Source organism: Diceros bicornis, chromosome 14, assembly GCF_020826845.1.
Source record: "Diceros bicornis minor isolate mBicDic1 chromosome 14, mDicBic1.mat.cur, whole genome shotgun sequence".
NCBI classification, from domain to species: Eukaryota; Metazoa; Chordata; class Mammalia; order Perissodactyla; family Rhinocerotidae; genus Diceros; species Diceros bicornis.
In genome coordinates this window covers 53,613,780-53,638,257 of record NC_080753.1, presented here as the reverse complement: position 1 = coordinate 53,638,257, position 24,478 = coordinate 53,613,780, and the positions used below count along the sequence as shown (strand labels likewise).

At 42.8% G+C, this 24,478-nt stretch overlaps 1 protein-coding gene across 5 annotated transcripts in view; it reads left to right on the top strand.

Moving 5' to 3' along the window:
- PHACTR1 (phosphatase and actin regulator 1) overlaps window positions 1-24,478 on the top strand; it is a 520,877-nt gene that overhangs the window by 417,695 nt on the left and 78,704 nt on the right. For all 5 annotated transcript variants that reach the window (XM_058555251.1, XM_058555252.1, XM_058555250.1 and 2 more), the window contains 2 exons: window positions 18,265-18,432; window positions 20,564-20,770. In XM_058555251.1, coding sequence (XP_058411234.1) covers window positions 18,265-18,432; window positions 20,564-20,770 — 375 coding nt within the window. The remainder of the gene's footprint in view (window positions 1-18,264; window positions 18,433-20,563; window positions 20,771-24,478) is intronic.

Sequence of the window (24,478 nt, the reverse complement as noted above, 5' to 3'; positions counted from 1 at the left end):
ACTGCCCACTCTCCATGGGCTGGGAAGCCGTGTGCGGAAACTGTGTGTATTTCCCGGAGTTGGATTCAGTTTTCTGCATCGTTTTATCAGAATTTGAACTTCAAAACTCCAGACAGTCCTGGAGAGAAAAGAGAATGTAGCAGACAGTGCTAAAGATACCAGTATTTTATTAGAGGAGGGAAATAAAGCTCCCTTTTTCTCAGCATGCGAATCAAACCACAGGATACTAAGGAAAATGATGTGGCTCCAGGAATGGTGTAGGTATGGTGTGAGCCTGTTGGTGTCCAAATACACACAGCTGGGGTGAATTTAATTGCTTAGGCTCTTTCAGGCACTAGGCATTCCCAAGACATGTTAAAAATCCAAAAGCATCTAGAATTTCCCTAACAGATTTATTTTTTTGGCAGTCCATCTTCCCACAATAGAAGAAATCAGAGTGGAGAAAACTATAAAATATAACTGTACACATAAGATATTTCAAATGATATTATTTACAGTGATTCAGATGCTCTGTGAGTGTGTCCACAAGTGTGCCCATGAATACCGTGTGTCTTTTGCTTATTGAATTAGTGCCATTGAATATGAGTGTATAAGTGGTTTACACGGTGTATTAAGTATTCTTCACTCCTCTTTTTTAAGAGCTTTGCTGTTTTCAATTGCTCTCTCTCTCTCCACTCTCCCCTCTCCCCTAAGGCTCTCTCCGCTCTCCCTGTTAAGGCTTTAAGTGAAATGACGGGTTGTTGCTTCCCTTGTGGTTATAGTCATCAATAGCAATTGTCCCTTTCTGGTCTTCTTGTTTGGGGCTGGTGTTATTTGGTGGGCCAGATTATTAAATCACCTATTCGACTTTAAACATAAAGCTCCATCCTGATAGTCAAAGTGATCCTGTAATTCTGACAACACAGTCAGTTTACCATGTTTTTGTGGGTCTTCTACAGGCCTGGTTTCTGTTCTAATACAAACAAGCCGGCTGTGTTTCTAACTTTGGTGCTTCTCTCTGTGTCTACTGTTTCGACATGAGTTGGTCCTTATTTCTCTGGTACGTTTCACCTCGTCCATTCCTGTCATGGGGCTTCCTGATGGCACTTTTGAAGTATTTTCTCTTAGCACAAATTGCCACCCCAAAATGCTGCAAGTAGGAAGTAGGAAGCTCTTGCCCTGCCCTTGTGGCAGGGGATGCTGGAGGCAGATGTGAAGTTGTACTGTTTCAAATGACCTTCGATAATTATCAGAGCCTCCTAGGGCCAAGGGATCCCTGTGGTAAGCCACTTTATCCTTCTACTTCTGCATAAGGCTACACCAAAATACAACTTCTTTGGTCGATTAGGCTCTCCAGGGAAAAAGAATACATAATTTTGTCACTTTTCTCCAGTGTCTTACTTTCTGTACAACCCTCCTAAACCCTTTCTTATGTCAACCTTAAGTCTCATACTTCATCACCAGCTCCTTTCTTCGTATTCCCTCTGCAGTAGGGATGGAAGGGGTCTGACTACAGGTACAGTATTACATCATGAGCATCCAAGTGCTTAAATAAATATTATTGTCAAAGCTAACGCTTGTTCAGATCCAGTTAAATGATCCCTTCCTCTCCCTCCTTTCTTCCTACGACCTTTATATCTCTCAGTGCAGAACTTCAAGAATACTCTAGAGAATACATTTTACTATCTCATTTATTATTTCCATTACACCTAATAACTGGGTTAAAGTCAGTCTTGCCTAAGTAACTTCCTGATTTAATCAAAGAAGTCATAGACTGTTAGAACAAAAGCCTCACGTTATAGAGAAAGAAATGGGGGCCATTGAGGCTGGGGCCTGCCAACACCACGCCAGCGTTAGGAGTCCCCGAGAGCGAGAGCTGTGTCTTGTTCACAGTTGCTTCACAGCGTGCACTCAGGAACTGGCTGTGGAGGAGAGGACCAGTCTAGCCGCTACCTGTCACCACAACTTCCTGTTTTATTTTTATCTCTGCACTTGTCACTGTCTCCTCTTTTCTGTTTGGTTATTGGCTGGCTTTCCCCACTAGCATGTAAACACCAGGAGAACACGGACCTCACGGGCTTACTGCCAGATCCCCCGAGCCTCAAGTAGCGCCTGAGATAGATAAGGCTCGCAAGAATATTTATTGTTGGATGATGGGAAGAGGACTGAAGAAGAGAGGGGCTAAAAGTAGAAGTCTATTGCACACAGTACATGTAGGAGTTTGTATTTGCTGTGGGTTTTTCTGATAAAAGCATGCATTTTGTGTCACTGTGGATATTAATCACATCACCTTATGTTATATTACATCAGCTGTTGGGAACGTGGGCCCTGGAATCAGATTGCTTGGATTCAACTCCACTTCTACTACTGACTAGCTGTGCAACTTTAGTCGAGTTGCTTAACTTCTCTGTGCTTTTGTTTGTTTATCTGAAAGAGTGGATAATAATATAGTAATGGGGGTTACATGAGATAACACATGTGGATTAGTTTGCTAGGGCTGCCATAACAACATACCACAGACTGAGCGACTTAGACAACAGAAATGTATTTCCTCACAGTTCTGGAAGCTGAAAGTCCAAAATCAAGGTGTGAGCAGGATTGGTTTCTGATGAGGCCTCTCTCTTTGGCCTGCAGCTGGCCGCCGTCTCGCCGTGTTCTCACATGGCCTTTTCTCTGTGCAGGCACAGTCCTGGTGTCTCTCCCTCTTCTATAAGGACACCAGTCCTATTGGATTAGGGCCCACCCTCATGACCTCATTTAATATTAGTTACTTTCTTCGAGGCACTTTCTCCAAACACAGTCACACTGGGGGTTTGGGCTTCAACATATGAATATGGGTGTGGGGGGTGGTTGTGACACAATTCAGTCCATAATAACATGTAAAGTAGAATAGTGGCTGTCATCCCATAAATTCTCAAGAAGTTGTTAGCATACCATTATTAGTAGTAGTCTTGTCATCATCATCTTCATCATCCTTTATATTTTTGGAAACCCTTTGCTTGCCTTACCCTAGGTCAGCAGGCCCAAGAGGTAGGAAGGGACGTCATTGCCCCCTCTTATCTGAGGTACAAGGATCTGCAGCCCCCTCAAATAGTCTTACCATTTTGCTGGCCAGCGAGAACCCAGCCCCCTGGCCTGATTTAAGTTCCTTCTCACACCTCCACCTGCCTCCTCTTAGCCTCCAAACATGTTGTCTTTCTGTCATTCATGCTCCCCTTTCTACAACATCATTCGCCTTGCTGTATCTGGTAGGTAAAACAAATAAAATTTTATTTCCACAACCTGAATGAACAGCAGTGGCAAAGAGACTTGAATCGTTTTTCAAGTTGTTCATTTCAAAGATAAATTTTGTGGATTTGGATGGATCGTTCCATATTGCCTGGCTGGTAATTCCTCATTTTGCACCACCTCCTTTGTTAGCACACATGACTCTGGTCACCTGGCAGCAAGATAGTCTCCACCAAAAATGTGTGGTCCCTGCCAGCTGCCCATTGATTTGTAATTACTATGTCAGCCCATCGGCCGGCATGCAGCCTACGAGGGCCGGCCTCTGTTTGCTCTGCAGTTATACTGTTTTGTGCATGATGTTGCTAATGTGCTGGAAAGCAGTTATCTTTAATAGGTAAGCTTTTCTCTTCCAACTTCCTTATGTTATTGATTTTGCTTAATAATACCCTACTCATTCATAGAAAGTATAAAAATAAACTGTAGTGATTTGAGGTTTGTAACTATTTGGGCAGAGTGAACTCAGAATTAATGAGGTTTTCTTACTCTGACAGTTCTCCTCAAAATTCCTTATGTTTTTCTTAGATTAAAATCCCAAACTGATCAATAAATTCAAATCAGGCAAAATGAGAGCTTGGATCAAAGAGGGAAAATTATCTCAAATGTCTATAGGAACTAGCTCAGGAATTCTTCATTTAACAGAATATGTTAGAAATAAAGAACATAAGCTATTAAATGGCTTGTATTTTTTTATTGGCTTCCATATATAGAATCATGTAAGATTAGAGTCCAGAAGGAACTTATCAAGAGCGGGGGAGAGGGAAAGGAGAGCATCTCTCTGCCATGCGATGATCCAACATCACCCCTGCATACTACACACTTCCAGGCCCTAAATGGGAACAGGAAGCTAGAACGTGAGGTGCCTGCAAGGATGTAGTTGAGACAGCTCATCTAGTAGTTGCCATGTAGTCACACCAAGACCTGGGGGGAAGGGATAATCCCACCGGAGGGGAAGGAAGACCAGGGGGCATGTAAGAATAGAATTCACTGTGTGCCAGTGAGCAAACACTTTTCTCCGTGTGCTGGGAATTAGAGATACTTCACAGCGAATAATAAAGTGCATTGAGGTGTGCTTTTTTCCTTAATCGAGTTAGAGCAACATTTCGGAAGGTGTTATTTTTAATTATGAACACAAACAGAAGCTCCCTGAAATGGACAACTCTTTTATGCAGAGGCTGCATTTTCCCCTCTCTGGCATTCAAGAGAAAAAAGCCTGATATTTAAATGAAAAGATATCATCTTTTAAAAATAAAAATAAAAGTTTTCCACTGCCTCAGAGGAGACAAATGGGGTAGGCTTGAGCCTTCTTAAATCCCGTTGTTGATCTGGTACCCCAGGTGCATAGACTTTTAAAGTCTTGACGTTTATGAGAAGTGCTTTTCGCAAGCTTTTCCAGGCACTGTTGTTTTGTTATATTTTTAGCTGTTTCTGATGTCTCACCTAGAAATGGCATCTTCGGAAAGCTGTGATTTGGAGTAACTGTCTGAAAATGAAAAGAGAGTTTACTTCCAGCATCAGTGACATATAACCATTTGTGTACCACCTCAGCACCCAAGGCAATGGATTGCCCTAGGGGCTAGTTGGAAAATGGTTTAAACAATAAAGAGAAAAAGAAATTGTATCGGAATTTGCTTAAGCAACACTGTTCTTTCAGAAAGTCGCTATCCCGAGCCAAAAAATTAATGAAATTATTATTATAGCCATGAGCAAGCATTCCCCAGTAAATTTAGTCATCACTTGTCTATTTACATGTTGCAGACACCATTCTGGGCACCAGGAATACTGAGAGGGACAAGCCGGGGCCCCCTGGCTAACAGAATTCAGAGTCCTGGGAATGGGTCCAGGTGCTGGGCAGTGATGACAGAGAAAGTACAGGATGTTCCAGGGCGCATGGAAGTGTCACCCACCCAGGCCTGGACACTTAGGGAGGGCATCCTGGACAGGGCGGAGAGGGGTCTTAGAGGGATCCCGACGTATGATAAGAATTATCCTAGAGAAGATGGCATGGTTAGGGGATGTTACAAGTGGAAGGACTAGTGCACGTGGAGGCACCAAGTTGACAATAAGTGAAGGAGAGAGAGAGTCCAGTGTGTCTGTAAGGTGAGGGGGAGTTGAGGTAGATCATGCAGGCAGGAGAACTATATTAGTTGTTTATTCTTTATCCTGAGAGCAGTGTGAGAAGCTTTGGAAGAGTTTTCTATACGATCAGGTTTGCAGTGTCATCACTCTGCCTATGGGGGAGAAGGACTTGGAGGGAGACCAAGACATGAGTCATGGAGACCAGTTAGAGCACTGTTGCTGGGATTCAGATGACAAGATGGTAGATAGCAGGAATGAGGGTGGTAGGAATGGGGAGTGGGGTGGGAAGAGGACAGACTGGAGAATTTTAGGAGATGGAGTCAAGAGGGCTCTGTGACTGCTTAGATTTGGGGAATGAAGGGAAGGGTATAGGCATGGCCGATACTCAGGATTCTGGCTTGGGTGACTAGATGAATAGATACAGGGGCCATTCACTGAGCTGGGAACCCAAGAGCAGTGAGCTTAGGACACAAAATATCGCGATGGTTTGACCACATTGAGTTTGAGATGTCCAAATGGCTAAGCAGACAACTAAATACACAGATTTGAAGCTCAAGAAGGAGATCTGGGTTGGAGATACAGGTTTGGGATTGTCAGTGTGTAAATGGTCATTAAGTCGTATAAATTGATGATATTTCTCAGAGAAGATTTAGAATGAGAAAAGTAAGTGGCCCTGATAGAAAACCGCATGGAACTCAGCATTGAATGAACAGAGAGTAAAAAACAAAATGGTCTGGGAATAGGAAAAACCCTCAATGACTGAGACGTGGACAGAAAAATCGGAAATAAACCAGAAACTTTTAGTATTGTGGAAGCCAAGACGAGACACTAGTTCAGTGGGGGGAAAATGGTCCAAAGTGTCAAATACAGACACGTCAAATAAGATGAGGACCAAGTGTCCTTTTGATTATTTTTATGCTGTTTAATTGTAGGCTCTTTAATTACTTGTGAAGCCAATATGCATTCAGCAGGGCATAAGTTAAAATGCTTCTGGTTTCAGGTAACAAAAAACTTAAGGAAGTTGAAGCAGTAAGCAAATTTAGACCAATGATCTTTGTGTGTTTTGTCCTCTAAAGTATTCCAAATGCCTTGAGCAATGCTTGGCATTTGTCAGTGCTCATTTACTATTTATTGCATGAATGAATGAGTGAATGGATGAATGAATGAGTGAATGGATGAATGAATGAATCTCACATAATAAAGTCCAGTGGTAAGACAGCTCCAGGGTTGATTAATTCATCAGCTTAGTAACATGGCTAAGGGATGCCATCCTCAGGCTACACCTCATGGTAACAAGATGGCTGCGGTAGTTCCAGCATCACATGCAGACAGAGGAAAAAGAGAGGGCTATCTCTTCTTGGTATCTCTTTCTAAGAGCAAGAAAACCTTGCCCCAAAGGTTCTCCAGAATTACTCTGATTTCTCATTGACCAGAATTTTTGGAGATGACCACTAGATATTTTTTGCCCTAATTTAGACAGATGTTTCCATAAACCGAAGTGTTGCAGGTGCAATCAACTCTCAAGAATTGCTGCCTATTATGAGTTATCCTTGGAAGAGCCACCACAATACCACCCCTTCTAATTGCCTATCCCAGCCCCAACCCGTGAAATCAGGGCAGGGCAGGATACCTTGGGCATGGTGGGCATCACTGCCCCACCCACATGCCCCCACCCTTCTGATGCTTGATCACTCCACAGCCACTGCCCTGCACTGGCGTTTGTAATGAGAAGGCAAGCCAAACTTTGGAAGGCTAGTAGCTAATAAAGGGAAGGCTGGTCATACTTAGAAAAACTTCCTTGACTTTTTGCTTTTGCCCAGGACTTGTGTAGAGTTAAACAAGTCAGTGGGGCATTCAGCCTTAACCCCCACGTAAATATCTGGAAAACAACAGCACTCTCCTAGGAGCCCCAAGCACAGGATTCTGGTCCCAGCTCTCTCGTCTTTTATCCATACAAGGTGCAAGGCAGTTTTTCATCTCTCTGGACTCTGCTTTCTGATCAAATGTGACCCAAGGATTCTAGACTGCTCCAGCCAGCAAAGCTGTGCTTTCCTTGAATCCTCTCTCACTACTCCCAGCCCCCAGGCCGCTTGATTGAGGGCAGTCTATTACCAATAGGGGGTCCTCCTCGTGTCTCTGGGAATACCCATGCGATGGCATACTCTTCAACTCCATTCTGCTCTTGCATGTCATCTCGTAGGGTTGTTGGAGGATCAAAGGACATAATCCAGTTTGGGCTTTTAGGCCATTACCTGCCCAGAGTAAGTGCTCAGTGAATGTTAGTGATGGTCTCCACTAGACGTCTGGTCTGTACTGCTCTTCTTAGATGTCTGCCTTCCCTCAGCCTGCCTCCCTTTCCTTGTTCCCCTTCACCTGAGCCAAGACTTCTAGTTTTGCCCAGGAGAGCTGAGATTCCATTGAGGCTTCAGGACTTCTCTGAGGGCCATGTCCACCTCTGCAGTTCTGTGTTGCTGCTCTCAGGGCTCCCGCCATCCACACGTGCCCTGAAACACGTCTCCCCTCCCCGCGCTCCAGGCTTCCCACCACTGCAGTTTCTCTAAAGGAAATGTTATCCACTAAACTGGCCATTCATTGTGATGTGGACCAGTTTAGCAACATCATTTTAACCTCCCAGTTCCAGAAATGGGTTCACTTTTGCGTATTCGTTAGGCCCATGGTGATTTTCAAGTCTGTCTTGAGCAGCACTGTCCAGTAGAATCTTCAGCAGTAATGGAAATGTTTTATCATCTGTGCTGGCCACTGCAGCAGCCACTAGCCACAGGTGGTTGTTGAGCACTTCAAAATGTGGCTAGTGTGACTGAAGAACCGCATTTTAAATTTTATTTCATTTTAACTAACTTAAATAATAGCCGCTTGTGGCTAGTGGGTACTGTATTGGAGAGCTCAGCTAGAGAAACAGAGCTACTTAAATTTTGAAATGGCCAGCCCCTATCACTTCCCTCCCCCAACTCTAGCCATTAAGGATTTTTTACATCTTGGATTCCAGTTTTGGCCAGGCTACCCATTAACTATGAAAGGCCCTTTGCACAACGATGTATGATTCTCTGAGGTTCACGCTATCATCTGATAGCACAGGAGAGAAACTGTGACATTCCATTCATTTTATATTCAATCTCTGCCCCAGTTGCATTTATGATATCAAAATGCCCAGGAATAGCAAGACGGTAAACTCTCTTTCAGCTACGAACCTTGGAGCCAGAGTCATTATTTGGAAGTAGTGGTCAGAGCCATCATACTGCATCAGGATAGATGATGTCAGAACCCATGGGCTTGGCGTGAAGATTGGTGAGCAGGCGTAGCTGTGTCCAGGATAGATGAGAGAAACACCTCTGGGAGAGACAGACACCACAGTTTGACACGATGAGGTGTTTGCGGTCGGGGAAGCAGCCAGGAATCCACGTGAGCCGTGGTTTGTTGACCGTGAAGCCCAGTAAAAGGCAGTAATTGCTGATGAATCCAGCGGGAAACAGCCACAGGGAAGTGCAACTTAACAAGCTACCTGAGGTCAATGCCACTTTTGTGCTAGGAAGTCATCGCAACTCACATGTGTAATGTTTTAGGCAAAGGCCTCTGAACAGGAGGGAAAAATTAACATCAAAATAGGATATTAAATCCAGAACAACAGCAACAATAAAAAAGCAAGGTGATTCTCCAAGCACAAAACATGTACCATTCCATTCCATGTATGGAATTTCTGAAATTGAAATAAGTCTTACAGATTTTGGAGGTAGTGGGTTCAAAAGGATTCTGTGAGTAACCAAGATGCCTGTATCACACAGAAGGGAACCTCCTGGCTTTCGCAAAATTATTCCTCCTCATAAGCTGGTCAGAATAATCCAAAGACTTCTGGCTGCAGATACAGATAAAGATAAGTGGGAAGGTTCTCTAACTTGTGGATTCCAAAAATATAGTTTCCCTGATTCTACAGAATCCTGAGGTGTCTGCCTTAAATCCTGGTGGTACACAGATTCTTTTAAATACACACACATACAGACACACAAACACACACACAATGGCTTTTCCTCACTGGGAAAGAAAATGCACCAGAAGAGAGAGAAAGAGAATGACTGTAGTTTTTTTGCTTTTGCAAATAAGACTTTCAATTCAAATCTTTTCAACTGCTCAAGAATCAAATACGTTAATTAGTAAATAGGCAGGGTTTAATAGGAATGTTTCTATGTATGTTTAAAATTCTAGAAAATGATAGCTGTAGCATCCTTTCATTTAATTACCTCGACTCCCTGAACTCAGGCAAATTGAAGAAAATATCTTCAATGACAGTTGACAAATGCCGGGGAGCTATTTCCAGCTTCTTAAGTTGAAAGCTTTTAATCTTTCAGTGAATCCTTAGATAAATTATTTGTTAGCTAACTGTTGCTCGGCACATCATTTTACTGACTATGAGAGCAGCTAGTGGCTTTGCTTGCAATGATTTAAAAGGTGATTGGGATTAACAGAAGCTTTTTCAAAGCCCTGTATATTGTTGCTAAAATGGCACCTTTGTGGGTTTCAAAAGATGGGTATGCCCCCTTAATGGGTGGATTTTTTTTCACTCTAAAGGAAAAAGTATATCAATGTCAAAAAAAAATTTTAAAAAAGACATTGGATGAAGTCTTTGATTCATGGCTCACTAATATTAGGACCACCACCACCACCAGAGTGACACTTCTTGGGAAAGCACCTTCAACTCTGGGGGTAACTCATCAGCCACTCAACGGAGATGCCCCTTTTGGTCAAAGAGCATGTCAGGGAAGCTAAGATGAGACCATGGAATTGGCTGAACAAGAACTCTTGTCTCAAAGGGAAAAAACAGTTAGCAAATGCTTGCATTAGGCTCTCCTTTCATGTTTTCACAAAGATAGTTATTTGCTTTCAAATAGGTGGCTTCACTTTTCGATTTTGCTTTAATTATAGCCATTGGTGATCACCAGTAAATTAAAATGTGTTTGAAGTTTCACAAGTGTGCGTGTGTAAATTCTACACATTTGCGTTACCAACAAAGACGCAGTTTAGTTAACACTTCCTAATGTTTTCAGTCTAAAATTGTCATGACTCTTCACTTACAGAGTAATTTTTCTTTACAATGGAAGCATAAATGTAGCCACAATTTCATGATGTCGTTCATGACATCTTCTTCTCCACTACCAGTACAAACAGTAACAGAATTTGAGTTTTAACTATGACAACTACCTGTCTTATTTATAAAGGATTGCTGTATTGTTCTTTTGCCATCCTTACAGAATTAAAATTTCGAAATAAGTCATTTTAAATGAGATCACACACAATCTCACCACATCCTAGCTCAGCACCTACTAATTATGACTTTACACAAGTTATTTAAACCATCTAGTGTTCACTTTTCTTTAAACAACGAGGGTAATTTGGGAACCGACTTCATAGGATTGTTTTTTATATATATATGTTAAATAAACAAGTGCCTGGCACGTAATAAATTCCCAAAATATTGTTTAAGGGGTTGTTATTATTCTATGTAAAATGTCCAGCATATTGCTTGACGCTGAAGATGCTCCAAATGCTCCAAAATGCCCCCAAAATGTTTCTTTTGCCATCCTTTTCACCTTTCCTGTCTTCCTGCCTGTCTTTCTACTGAGTATAGAGGTTTTCTGTATAGAGCACAGGTCTCTAGCTCTACATGAAAACTACCAGTTTTTTTGAAATAAAAATGTAAAACTTTATTAAATAACAATAAACCTGAAATCCATAAATATACATCCTAGTTCTTACTGTAATATGCCCAAACAGAGTGAGTCATACAAGAAGAAGGAAACCTAATTGCAAAATGATTTGCTGTTTTAGCTTATCTGTTATTTCAGGTTTATTTGCAAGTTTTGGGGGGGCTTATTCTCATTTCTTCCAACTGTCATACAGATAATACTTTGATCTGGAAGGAAGTTGAGCATCATCTAACAGTCCTTCTGTCTTTGAGGGACAAAACTGAGGTCCCAGAAGTTTAGTGACTTGTTGCAAGCTAGTGACGCCAGAACAATAAGACAGCCTCTCCCCATGCTCGGAGTCTGGTTCCTTTCCCCTGTACCTGCTGCTTCTCTCTTCCTACCCAGCTCTCCTGAGAATGGGTTAGGGGTGCCCACTGGCACACCTCCCAGGAAGGCATGGTTTATAACATCCTTTCTATCGCTTATCAATGGGTCCTTCGATTTCTTTTTACCTAAGATGGAAAAAGCATTCTCTTCCCTTGAGTCTCCGGACTCAAGGACTGTTAAGGATTTGAGGGATCCAATATCAGCACTCTTTTTTCCTCTCTGAGTTTCTGAACCATTTGAGAGGTAGGACAAACAGGAGATCAAAGTAGGGTATCACCTTTATTATTGATAAAGGCTAGTCTGGAGGAAATCGTTGGTGGGCCTGACCACTCATTACTCGTGCCCTCCCCCCAAGCCTGGACCTCAGATCAGCCCACCAAGAGGGAAGGTCTGAGTCCTGAATCAGCACTGGTCCAAGGTGGTGAGGCAAGGATGCAGAGTACGCCCTTGTGCTGTTTGGATAGATTCGCTCCACCTGGTGGAGAAGCAGGGACCAGTGGTTGCATCCCAGCAATGAGGTGACTGTACAGAGTGGTAAGAAGCTGGGCTTAGGGCAAATGCCGCCTCAAGAAACCAGAGTGAGGAAGGGGTTTCCCCCCAACAAAAACTATTATTTTTTCATTTAATTTAACAAGGCAGCATGCAATTTTTTGTTCTACTTTTTATAAACGTAAGCATCGTTACAGAAAAAAAGTGAATGGTCATTAAACTCTGCTTAGTCTTGCCAGATCTCCGTCAGCACTTTGCCAGCTTGCATACAGATTTCATGTTGATGTCACCAGTCAACATGTACATATTGTTCTCTGGTCCTGCTTTTGTGCTTGACGTGATTTCAAACACATTTTTATGTATCAGCGTCACCCACACCCATTTTATTTGCATTTATTTCATTCCTAGCAAGGCCATGCACTTCGCAAGTGGCACCTGGGACTTGATTTTTATTTATTTGTACAAATGCTCTTCATACTTGGAATAGTTTCTCTTTTATTAGCTACATTTAGCTTGTATTTTCCTATTATGCTGCTTTTTTCCCCCTATATTTGGTGTACAGCATTTTATTTTGCAAATTAAAAATCAAAAAGTTTATGAGTAAAGTCAAAACTATCCATCTGGCTTCCCTTTTATACAACCTGAATAAATAAATATGTATGTGTGTGCGTGTGTATGTGTATAAATAAATAAATATTTCTTTTTACTATGTATTCTAGTTTTAAAATTTTATTTTTAGTTTTTCAATCCGTATGACATTTATTGTAGCAATGGTGCAATATATAGATGTAAAGCAATTCTTTATACTCATATTCAACTATTATTTATTAAATAAGGATTTCTTATCCAACTATAAATACATTTTTAAACATAGATTTTCATCTAAACCATGATGCATATCCTAGAAAATCAGATTCCGTGAGCTTAAGTTTATATTAAAGTATTTTTTCAGAATTAAAATGGATACTTTTTTTATCTTAAACTTCAAAGGGTCATGACCTCTGAGCCCTCTCAGAGCAAAATATCTATCTTTCGTAATTTTTAATGTTATTTAATGTAAATGTTATTACATAGGTATCTATGAGAACCTAAAAGAATTCTTGTTGCCCATTCTCCATGGTGACGTTCATCTATAAAAAACAACTTCAGTTAACCTTAAGCTTTGAGAAAATTTAGTTGATCAGAAATTGGTATCAGTCACTGTAAAACCAGAGTATAGGATTCCTAAAACAAAACAATCAACAATAACAAAACAACAAATCAGAAAAAAACCAAAACCGCTCGGAATGTAGTCACAAAGGTGACATCCAGTTATAGATGGACGCAGTTCCTGAAGAAACCAACACAAAACAAAACAAATTTTTAATGCATCTTTTGAGCCAATCCTCTGGAACACAACTTTTACATAAATCATACTTTCAGAACATTAAAAAAATTCTGTGCCAGACAAGATCTTCCTCTAATATGTGGTCTCCATCTACTCCGAGCACACGTCTTCTGTCCTCCTTCACCCCTTAATTTTCATCATCCGCTTCTCAGGGCTTAACTTCTCATTTTTGCTTCTTTTTCCCAACTCTCTCACCAGCTAGCTCACACCCATTCCTCTCTGTCTGCATTTCTCCATCATACCTGGCCCCACTCCCTTCCCCCAAGGTAAGTTTGTTTTCTCCTAAGTGTTTGGCGCGGTGCCTGGCTTCTGGGTGGAGAGGCAGGGCGGGCGTGGTGAAGCTCCAGGGCTCTGGAGGCAGCAGACTGGGCGGTGGTTTCCGCCAGTATCATGAGGAGCTAACAGCCACCGTCCGCCTCCCTCCCAGGGTCGTTGTGAGAGTTGCCGGTTTCTGGTTTGTAATGCATGTTGGTCAGTATAGGCTCTCAGCACGAGTCTGTCAACTGAAGGAATGAATTCACTCTCACCTTTCCCTTCCCTCTCCTTGCTTTGGTGTTAACCTGACTCTGCCAACCTCTGCGTTTCGTCTGCCTCACAAGGAGAAGAGGAGCATAAGGCTGGCGCAGTTTGTATGGCCTGGTCTATATCTTGGATTCATTGCTTTCTACGTCCCATTTAAAATTCATGACATTGACCCGCACTCCTTCTACGTCTTGTTCTCTACCACTTCTGTGCGCTGCTTTTACCTTGTTAGACATGCCTGCGTCTGGCTCACATTTCACTTTTCCACTCCACCCTGCCGCGCGCTCCAGTGCCGTTGCCCTTTGTGACAAGGTCGTATTCGAGATCCGTGGTTAGACAAGGCACCCTCCTGCTTTCCCGTCTTCTTTGCGGGTTAAACCAGCTGCCTCTGTTCCGTGTTAGCCGTGTAAACAGCGTTTCCTGCCCTGAGTCTCATCATGACAAGGCACTGTTGCCGTTCCAGGTTCTCTCGCCTCTCTGATTCCCTACTGCCAGTCCACCGGTTCTCAAAGTGTGGAACCCTGACCAGCCAAAGCAGCTTCAGCATCACCCAGGAACCTGTTAGACATGCATATTCTCGGCCCCACCCCAAACCTACTGGGTCCGAAACTCTAGGGGTGGGGCCCAGCAGTCTGTGGGCCCGGCAATCTTTGACTTCCCTCCAGGAAATTGTGGTGTGCACTCAAGTTTGAGAACCACTGCCTCAACCCATCTACTTTCTTCTCCTGCCTTCTCCCTTCCTCCTATTCACACTTTACTAATTCTGGTAGGAAATGTCTTATTATTGGAGGTCATCGTGTGCCATTTTGAACACCATTATTACAGATAATTTTAGAAGATCATGTAAAACATCAAAATAATTTCTAATACTCAGCGAACTCTTTCTCATCCATGATAGCAAGAGATGGTGATGGTCTAGATGGATGAAGGTACAAATAATCCATGAGACTCATCTTAGTCAGGAGGGTTAAATTTTTCCTGGAAAAAAAAGTTTTTCTAATAATGCTGATAAAAAATGCTGGTAAAGATGCTTGTGAGAACTAGTGCTGGGGGGCTGGCCCCATGGCGCAGCAGTTAAGTGCGCGTGCTCCGCTGCTGGCGGCCCAGGTTCGGATCCCGGGCGCGCACTGACACACCGCTTGTCAGACCATGCTGTGGCGGCTTCCCACATAAAGTGGAGGAAGATAGGCACAGATGTTAGCTCAGCGCCAGTCTTCCTCAGCAAAAAGAGAAGGATTGGCATGGATGTTAGCTCAGGGCTCATCTTCCTCACAAAAAAAATAGTGCTGGTAAATAGTACAAAAGATATGGAGAGTTAAGTAGTCTTCAGATTAATCAAACTTAGAATTACCAAGCATTAGGAGTTCCCAGCTAATTGATGATGAGTATGTGGGGTCCCTTACATGAATGTTTCTACTTTTGCATATGTTTGAAAATGTCATAATAAGAATTTTAAAATAACAATTACTTGACAGTGGCAGAAACATTCTCCATATTATATGAATCCAAATCAAATGGTCTTCACTTTTGTCACTACCAATCTAGGTCATAAATGATATTAATAATGAATTTGTTGTACCTATTGAGTGTTTTTTCCTTATTTCTATTAGATATGTATATACATATATGTATGTGTGTGTGTATATATATAAGTAGGTAGGTAGGTAGATAGATAAAACATCATTATCAATGTTACTGTTGAAGAATGACCAAAAACTATGAAATTTGTGTGGTCTGCCCATTGCTGCTGTGTTAATAGAGAAACCCTTTGGAAAACAATTTCACAAGATCCAAGTATGTGTCACTAGATGTTAAAATATTAATACACATACATTTCATCTATTAGAATCTCTCCTAAAGGGAGAGAATTCTAATTGCAGAAAAGATTTTATACAAGAAGATGGTCAGCAGAGCTTTCTTTTTTATAATAGCAGAAACCATTGGAAATCCCTGTGTGACTAACCATAGGGAGATAGCTAAATAAATTTCAGCTTATTCATCCAGTGTAATCATTAAGATGATAATTATGCAAGTTATAATGCTTATAATAGTAACAAAAAAGACAATTTGATACATAATATACAACTAGGAAAATATGTACAGAAAAAAACTATTTCTGTTAGGGTGGTGAGATGAACAGTCTTATTTCTTCTTTTTTCTCCGTTTTTATTTTTTCAGTGGAAATGTGCATTTAGATATTATGACAGTGGGATTTTGAAGGTAGTTTCCTATGCCAGATGGTTTGGGTCTTGGTGACCTAGCAAAGGCACTTTTAATCCATAGGGAGCTATGTTTTTTGAGAGTTAATACGTCCCAAGGAGTGCTGCTCTGTTACTCACAAAGCCTCTAGCACTAAGCCAGGTGCCCTGATGAAACACAGATTCGTAGAGAGAGTAGAGAGTCTAAAGTAATCCAGGGGCTGGCCCAGTGGCACAGCGGTTAAGTTCTCGTGCTCCACTTTGGTGGCCAGGGGGTTCGTCGGTTCAGATCCTGGGGGCGGACCTGCTCACTGCTCATCAAGCCATGCTGAGGCGGCGTCCCACATACAGCAACTAGAAGGATGTACAACTATGACATACAACTATCTACTGGGGCTTTGGAGAGAAAAAGGGAAAAAAGGAGGAAGATTGGCAACAGGTGTTAGCTCAGGGCCACTCTTCCTCAAAGAAAAAAAAACAACTAAAGTAATCCAACTGCACTTATATCTTCTTTTCCCAATGCTGCTTCTGTGGTATTTTAGCTGTTAAAAAGTACAGCAATCCTTTGGTTGCGTCTTTGCCCCAGAGAAGCAGGACTTGGCAGTAGCGCTGAAACCCCTCCTCCTCTGGTTGTCTCATCCAGGACTTTTGTTACACTTGGAACATCCGAAATCAGAGTGGTTTCCTGGAGACATACGAAACTGAATGGCAGCTGCGTCGTTATTTCACCAACTGGGAACTTTCAGCAGAGCCGTTCCCATGGCGTCAGTTTGAACATGCTAAATTAAAGCATGTTCAGAGGACTGGGGACCATCCATTATGGGATGGTGTTGCTTTAACACACCCGCCACCCTTCCCATCCCAAACACACTGGGTTCAGTTGTGTTCTTTCCACAGCGTTGGTCTTAGAGTCTGCACTGCTCTTCTCTTGTTAATGAGAAGCAGTCATCATATTTTTAATCACAATTATAATTAGTACTACCATTTGGGGCATACAAAAAGGCCAAGTGAAAAGAAGAAGGAAAAAACCAGCATCTTCAAGTGTCAGTGCTTTATATCGTCTGCTTCAGATGATTTTTTGGTATCCGTTATATTTTTTTCTGTTTATAGAAGAGTCAGGTCAAATATCGCATGTCCTTGAACCGTATGCTGCCTAAAGCCTGTTGGTTTGTAGTTACTCTGCTGAACATACAGTTCATCATGCCAATTCTAATTGGGGGCGGGGGGCTGGCGGAGGATCCTGTGCCACCACATATCCATCATTGTGTATAAAATGAAAGCCTTGGGAAGAACACAGTGAAAGGAAAGGATTATTTATCTGAGATTAACCTGGAAGTCATTTCACTGTTTCATTTCTACAAGTAAATCATCTTTCTTCCGGTTTTAAGGCAGGTAATTGCTTTGCTGGTTTCTGTGTTTCTGACTAAGCGTGACTTAGAGTCTTTCATCTGGATGTTTATTCATCTTACTGGAACAGCCTCCAGTCCTCTTTAAAAATTAATTTGACTTTAATGTCCAGTTATCTAGGACTCCCCTGGGCTAGGATGAAATCACAGCGGGGGAATTTTGATTTGACAGATGGTCATTGTGCAGGAGACTTTGATCGTCCACCGTGGTGTTAGCCAGCTGCCCCTTGTTTTGCTGAGCTTTAAGCAAGATCAAAGTCTGCTCACCCACAGGCGTGATCACTGGTGGGCACTAGAGAATTCTGGCGCTTCTCTGCATCCTTGGGCTGCTGCAAACCTTCAGCTGGAGCTTAGAGCCCTCCTACGCATTTATCTACCTAGAGAAATTGGATGCGGGCAGAAGGCAAGAGAAGACAGGATGAGTTTTCTCCTAGAGCCTTGCAGTCCCGTGCTTCTGGTGCTTGTTGAGTTGATAGGAAGCCCTTGGCTCCCTAAAGCAGGAATTCCTAATTCTGCTTTTCCAATCTCTGAGGCTTGCTCAGTTTTTCCAAGTTTTCAGAAATTATGAAGAAAAGTTCATTTTCATTCACTTTCATTAAAAAAAAATACATACAACATGTGGTAGGTTATGGTTAGAAAGATGGAGAGAAAACAGGCAATTTGCTAAAGATCTTTGGACATTAGTCCTTGGACTAAAGAACAGGTGTACGCTTCACATACTCACCTTGATAAAGATTGTTCAGAAACATCTAGACTCGGTTTGCAGGCTATGAATGTCACCCTTCCCAGGAAGGCAGGCATTGTCTAACTCTGCAATCTGCTTCTTGCTCTGACAGATGGGGAGCTCTCCATATCGAATGAAGATGACTCCCTGGAAAACGGGCAGTCCCTGAGCTCCAGCCAGCTGTCTCTGCCTGCCCTGTCCGAAATGGAGCCGGTCCCAATGCCCAGGGATCCCTGCTCATATGAGGTGCTCCAACCTTCAGACATCATGGATGGGACAGGTAAGGCCCCTGGTGGAGTTGTGGAACAGGTCCCCAATGTGGGGCGTTAGGGACCTTTGGCCTGGCTGCGCTTGGGGTTCTATTTTGAACCACTCTGAGCGTAAGAATCTCCTGGAGATTAGGACAAAACTGACCAATTAGTACATACTGAGTATAAAAACATGGAGGATATTTACACTTATTTTTCTATAGTTTTTAAAAACATTTTTTATAACCTTAATCTCTTTAAAGAAGATATGCCTTGTTTTTATAATATTGATGATTTAAAATATCATTGTTTTGTGTTCTGACACTCATTTCTGTTAAGATCAAACTAAAGAATCCTACACCCCTATGTGGTACCTATCTAATTCACCTGTTCATAAGGCCTGGCATGCCCTTTCATCCTAGTCCCAGTATACCAGTTAATGGTTGTATCAATTTAGCAAATTGTATCAATTTACTGTATACAATGAATTAATGTGTTCATTGGCTATTAAATCATATACGATTTACTGGTTATCTTGTATCCTACTGACAGATGGTTTTTGATGCCATCTGACTGTCACTCTTTCTTTGATCCAAAGACCTCTGGGTGGCCAATTCTCATTCCCTCAGAAGGTTTGCGGAGGGGTCCTCATTAGCCTGAAGACGAGACCCTCCCAGTAGCCAGTGAGGAGGGGTCCTTATTGTCAGGAGACAAGCCTGAGGGAAGGGACCTCTTGGAATCTCTGGAGTATGGATAGAAAGGCCATGTGCAAAGTCTACATCAGCAGAGAATAGGTGGGAGGAGAGGGGCGACGATGTTTCACGGAGTCAATTCCCATGCTTTGCTTTGGGACCTGGTGAGTCATTCCTCCGTCATTGTGTCCAACATTGATAATAATAATGTCCCTTGAGAAAGGGGGAGAATTTAGTGCTCATGGGGATTATTTGCAGGGCTTCGATGCTGCGGGGAACACTGCTACCCAGGTTAGAGAGGAAGAGAGGGCAGAAGAGGAGTCATTTATAGGCATTCTTAGTAGCAGTGATGGGAGGAAGGCGGATATGCAACTGAGTTCCATTCCCCCCGACCCCCCAAGCTGGGGAGATTTTTCCAACTAAAGCAATGAATTGTGTTTTTTATCCAGCCTTCCTTGTGACATTGGAATCAGATGGATTTGATTGTTATAGTGAGATCTGTCATCCCGGTGAATCATAGTTTCAGTTTGTCATTGACCAGGCTGCCAGCATGGTAGGAAGGCCTGTGCTACTACCTATAACAGCTCTTAGCTGGAGCCAGGTGGGGTTCCCCCGTGGGGAATGGAAGAGTCAGGCCCAATGCAGAGCAAAGAGGAGCGGGGGGCATTGAAACAAGAAAGCCATAATTCTGCCGAGTGAGAGGAGAGAGGAAGGGGGAAGACAAAAAGGTGTTGACTTGGAGCATCCTTCACCTTGTCAGGATTTATAGGAGCCGACAGAGACAGGAAGGTGCCCCTAAAACTGCAGGGCGCCCTCAGGAGGCTGCTGCCTAGCTCGGTCGGCTCTGGAACGTGGAGGAACAGCCACCCCAGGTGTGTGGGGGCAGCCCGCCTGGTGTCAGCCTCTAGGCTGTCTTCATTACCTGGTCCCAGACCTGGGAGCAGAGACACAGCGAGACCCAGCGGTAAAAAACAAGACCCCAAAATCCACTCTCTCTTCCTCCCAGCAAAAGGCAAACAGGCCCAAAGGAAGGTGCCGGCATTTGGTGCTGGTTTGGTTCAGAGGGGGCTCTTTGTCCCTGATCCACTACACCTGCCATCTGTTGATTGCTGCTGTGGTCCCATGGCTCACATTTAGGAGCACTCATAGAATTTGTATTGAAAACACCAAGACCAAAGTGACGGAGCTTTGGATGGTTTTGAGGAAATGTCCTCTTCCTTTTTCTCCCTCTTGCTTCTTCCACTTCTCCCTCTCCTGCCTCTGGCTCTCCACTGTGTCCCTCCATCCCCACTGCCCCACTGTTTTGGATTTCTGGTGTCCTCTCTTGAACTCTCCACACATACTTGACAGCCTGGAACAGTTGGTGCTCTGCCATGTTGCTGACCCACGTCCCCGTGCTGTGTGTTCCCGCTGGCCCCCCTGCACTGCGTTTGTGTAATGTCTCCTGTGTGTCATGTGGTTGTCCCCTCAGTGTCTGAAGAGAGTCCCTCTGCCAGTGAGTCTGGAGTCCTCCTGTCCCAAGATCCTTCAGCCAAACCAGTCCTGCTACTGCCCCCCAAAAAACCTGCTGCTTTCTCTGGAGACCATGAGGAGACCCCAGTGAAGCAGCTGTCCCTTCTCAAGCAACCCCCCGCCCTGCCTCCCAAGCCCACTGCCAGGATTACCAACCACTTAACAGGTGAGTCGGGATGTCTTCTGGGGGCGTGCAGCCCTACCTTCCCTTCAAGGGATGATCTCTTGCTCTTTTTCTGTTTATCTGAGGCCTGAGGCACCTGTTTGATGAGGTTCCTCTGTGAGATGTTTGGGTGTTTCTGTGTGTGTCTTGGTACCTGCAGTCATGACCTGGGTTTACGTGTTTGTGTCCGGAAGCATTTGATATACACCCACCAGTCATATGCCAAGAGCCTTCAGTTGTGTGTATCTGCAAATATGAGCATTGGTATTTATGTGACTGATTCTGGATTATTTGCCCATCTAGGTGAATTAGATTCAGTGTCAAAATCTTTGCAAAGATAAGGAGTAGTACCTTGTTCCCTTCATAATGAATTTGTCAAAGCTTTAAATTTTTTGTCTTTAAATTATTGATCTGAAGCCCAGGATATTTCTTCTAGTAAAATTCATGTCTGTGCTGTCTGTTCTCTTAAAAAAAAAAAAAAAGCAAAGACAATCTGCAGAGTATTGTGAGAAATACTTTTAAAAGAAGCATAAGCTTAGGACTGTTGTCCTAAAATGATTTTTATATTTTTATTTTTAAAGTGTTACTTGACAGACCCACAGTTTTTTGTTTTTTGTTTTTTTGAGGAGATCAGCCCTGTGCTAACATCTGCCAATCCTCCTCTTTTCTTGCTGAGGAAGACTGGCCCTGGGCTAACATCCATGCCCATCTTCCTCCACTTTATATGGGACGCCGCCACAGCATGGCTTGCCAAGCAGTGTGTCAGTGCGCACCCAGGATCCAAACCGGCGAACCCTGGGCCGCCGCAGCGGAGCGTGCGCACTTAACCGCTTGCACCACCAGGCCGGCCCCTGTGTTTTGTTTTTTTGTGTGAGAAAGATCAGCCCTGAGCTAACATCCATGCCAATCCTCCTCTTTTTTTTTTTGCTGAGGAAGGCTGGCCCTGGGCTAACATCCATGCCCATCTTCCTCCACTTTATATGGGACACTGCCACAGCATGGCCTGACAAGCAGTGCATCGGTGTGCGCCGGGATCCGAACCCTGGGCCGCCAGTAGCTGAGCGCGCGCACCTAACCGCAACGCCATGGGGCCAGCCCCTGGACCCACAGTTATTAAACTGGCACCTAGTGAAATTGCACTTCCCTGCGTATTAGCATGTGAATCGGATACCACTTTGTGATTTAAGGTTGTGGTTTAATCAGAGATTAAAGATTTCAGAGCGTTTTCTCGAACCTTGATAGTAACCCCACCTAATACTACCAAATGCCTTTTTATAGTGTGTTTGGTATTTTTATAAATCATTTCTAATTGATCTCTGTACATTTTTGTAAAATGTAATGGGGATGGAGGGAGGGAAGAATATTCACCTATCTTACAGTAGAAAAACTGAGGTTCAAGAAAAATAAGTGACTTTTCCAGGGCTGGCAGGAATTCTGCAGTAGAACCACGATTAGATCTTGTGTTCCCAACTCCTACTTCAATAAACGTTGTTTCCATGACAGAAGGAGGTCTCTCACGCTGTGCTGAGTTTTATTCCAGTCCAACTTAAACAGGGTTGTGTCAAACCACTCTATCAGTGTATGTGTCTATCCAAGTTAGATTTTTATGGTTCAGAGGAACAAATTTCCATCTAAAGGAACCATTCAACACATTAATAAACGCTTTAGTTCAGTGCCTCAAAATTTAAATGTGTAGAAAACCACAGAGGAGAAAATGCCCTCGTACGCCTCCCTCTATGAGATTACCACTGTCCATCTGCTTGTCTTTCTAATAAAAATCAAATACTGCTGTATATATTCTGTTTTCACCTGCTTTTTGCACTTGGTGATATCTCGTGAACTGATCCTCATGTTAGTAAATATTCCACAATATGACTTTGTTAGCTGCTTGGTGTAGATCAGGATTACTTGATTGACCCCTTAGGGGTTTTCCATCTTCTCTGTTGTAAAAAAACACAACAGCGAACATCTTCAACAGCATACGTATATCTTTATAAGCTTCTCTGAGTTTTCCCTAAGTTATTTCTAGAATTAGCAGTTAGAATTAGCAATTCTAATTCTAGAAATAAGTTATGTACCTTTTAAGAGCTATACACCTTTTAAGGTTTTGCTGCCAAATTTCCCTTGAGAAAGATTAAATATTGCAAAATAAACGTCCACATGTAGTACATATTTATTCAGCACACCTACTCTAGGCAGAATACTGTGCTAGGTATCAAAGCAGATACAAATATATGACAGTTTAATGAGTGTATATATGTATATGTGGTTATAAAATAGAGCGCCAAAATACGTACTGTCGAGAGTAATACTTGCAGGTCAGTGCAGTCTGATAAAAGGGTTACTGGAGAAGGCTGAAGCTTGAGCTGACCCTTGAAGCTTGAAAGGCATTTATAGAGAACGAGGGAAGAACATTCCAGAAAAGACGACCCTGGACAAAGGCTCAGAGGTGGCAATGTTTCGGGTCAGTGACGACGTGGCTAAGCTGGGGTAGAGGGTCCGTCTTGGGATGTGTTGAGAGAGAGGCTTACTAGGTAAGGTGTATGAGGATTTAGATTTTGTTCCCACAGCAGTGGAAAGCCTTTGGAGGTTTTTGAGTAGAGGAGCGATGCGATGAAAACCAGCCTTTAAAAACTTTTCCCTGGTCACTGTGTAGAAGGAACAGAAAGAGGAGAAGGTAGAAGGCCTAACAGAGAAGCCACCGAGGCCAGCCCTATGCCTCGTTCTCCCGAATCACTAGTTGAATGAAACTGAACAATTTGAGCCAGGGCGACTATTTAAGAGGCTATTGCAGTTGTTGAAATCTGAGCTAACAAGCATGTGGCTGATAGCACTGGGAAGAGGGAGAACAGAATAGATGAGACATTTTAAAAGAAGAATTGACAGAATTCTTAACCAACAACACCCTCTAATTTATCTAGTTATCTAATTAATGAAGGCACACTTCATTCATTCATAGCTTCAGCTATAAGCCCTGGACTTGGTTAGCCTGGTATCCGCAGGACTCTTTTGATATATGAGGGACTGAAGATATCTAAATTAGCCCAATCTCTCTGGATTCCCTCATCCTTTCCCATGGAGAGGGGACTGCATCTATTATCTGTAAATCTTGACTCCATTTAGCTTCGATCAAATGGATAAAAAATAAAAAATCTAACAATCCTTACCATATTGTGCCTGGTAGCCTCTGAAATATGATGAAGACAAGATGGGTGGAGATATCTATGGGCTGTGAATCTGGTGCTATCCTTTTGGGTTTAAATGCAATTAGACTTGCTTAATTTTTGTAAGTGAGTAATCAGTCATAATGAATCTGCATCACCATGAGGCAGCTACATTAACCCTGTTCTGTTACTAATTAATCTAGAGACATCTGGGCCATGTCAGAAGGAATTAATAAACTAAGAATTCTAGAACCCTAAATTGAGACTTATGAGTTTTAACATGTTCTCAATGTCTGTTGTTCTGTTGACATTTTTGAAAGGACACACAGGACAATTTGAAAGATACCAAGTGTGAGTAATAGAGAGAGACAGTGGTTAATGGTCTGGTAGGATGCTGGGGGAAGCATGAGCCTGAACTGCTTTCAGGTACATGATCAGGGAAAGACATGCAGAAATATCTCTGCTTGGGGTATTTGCTTCCACTTTGTCAGGAAAACCATAATTAAGTTGGAGACTATTTTTCTTACAAATTTTCTCTGTTCTTCAG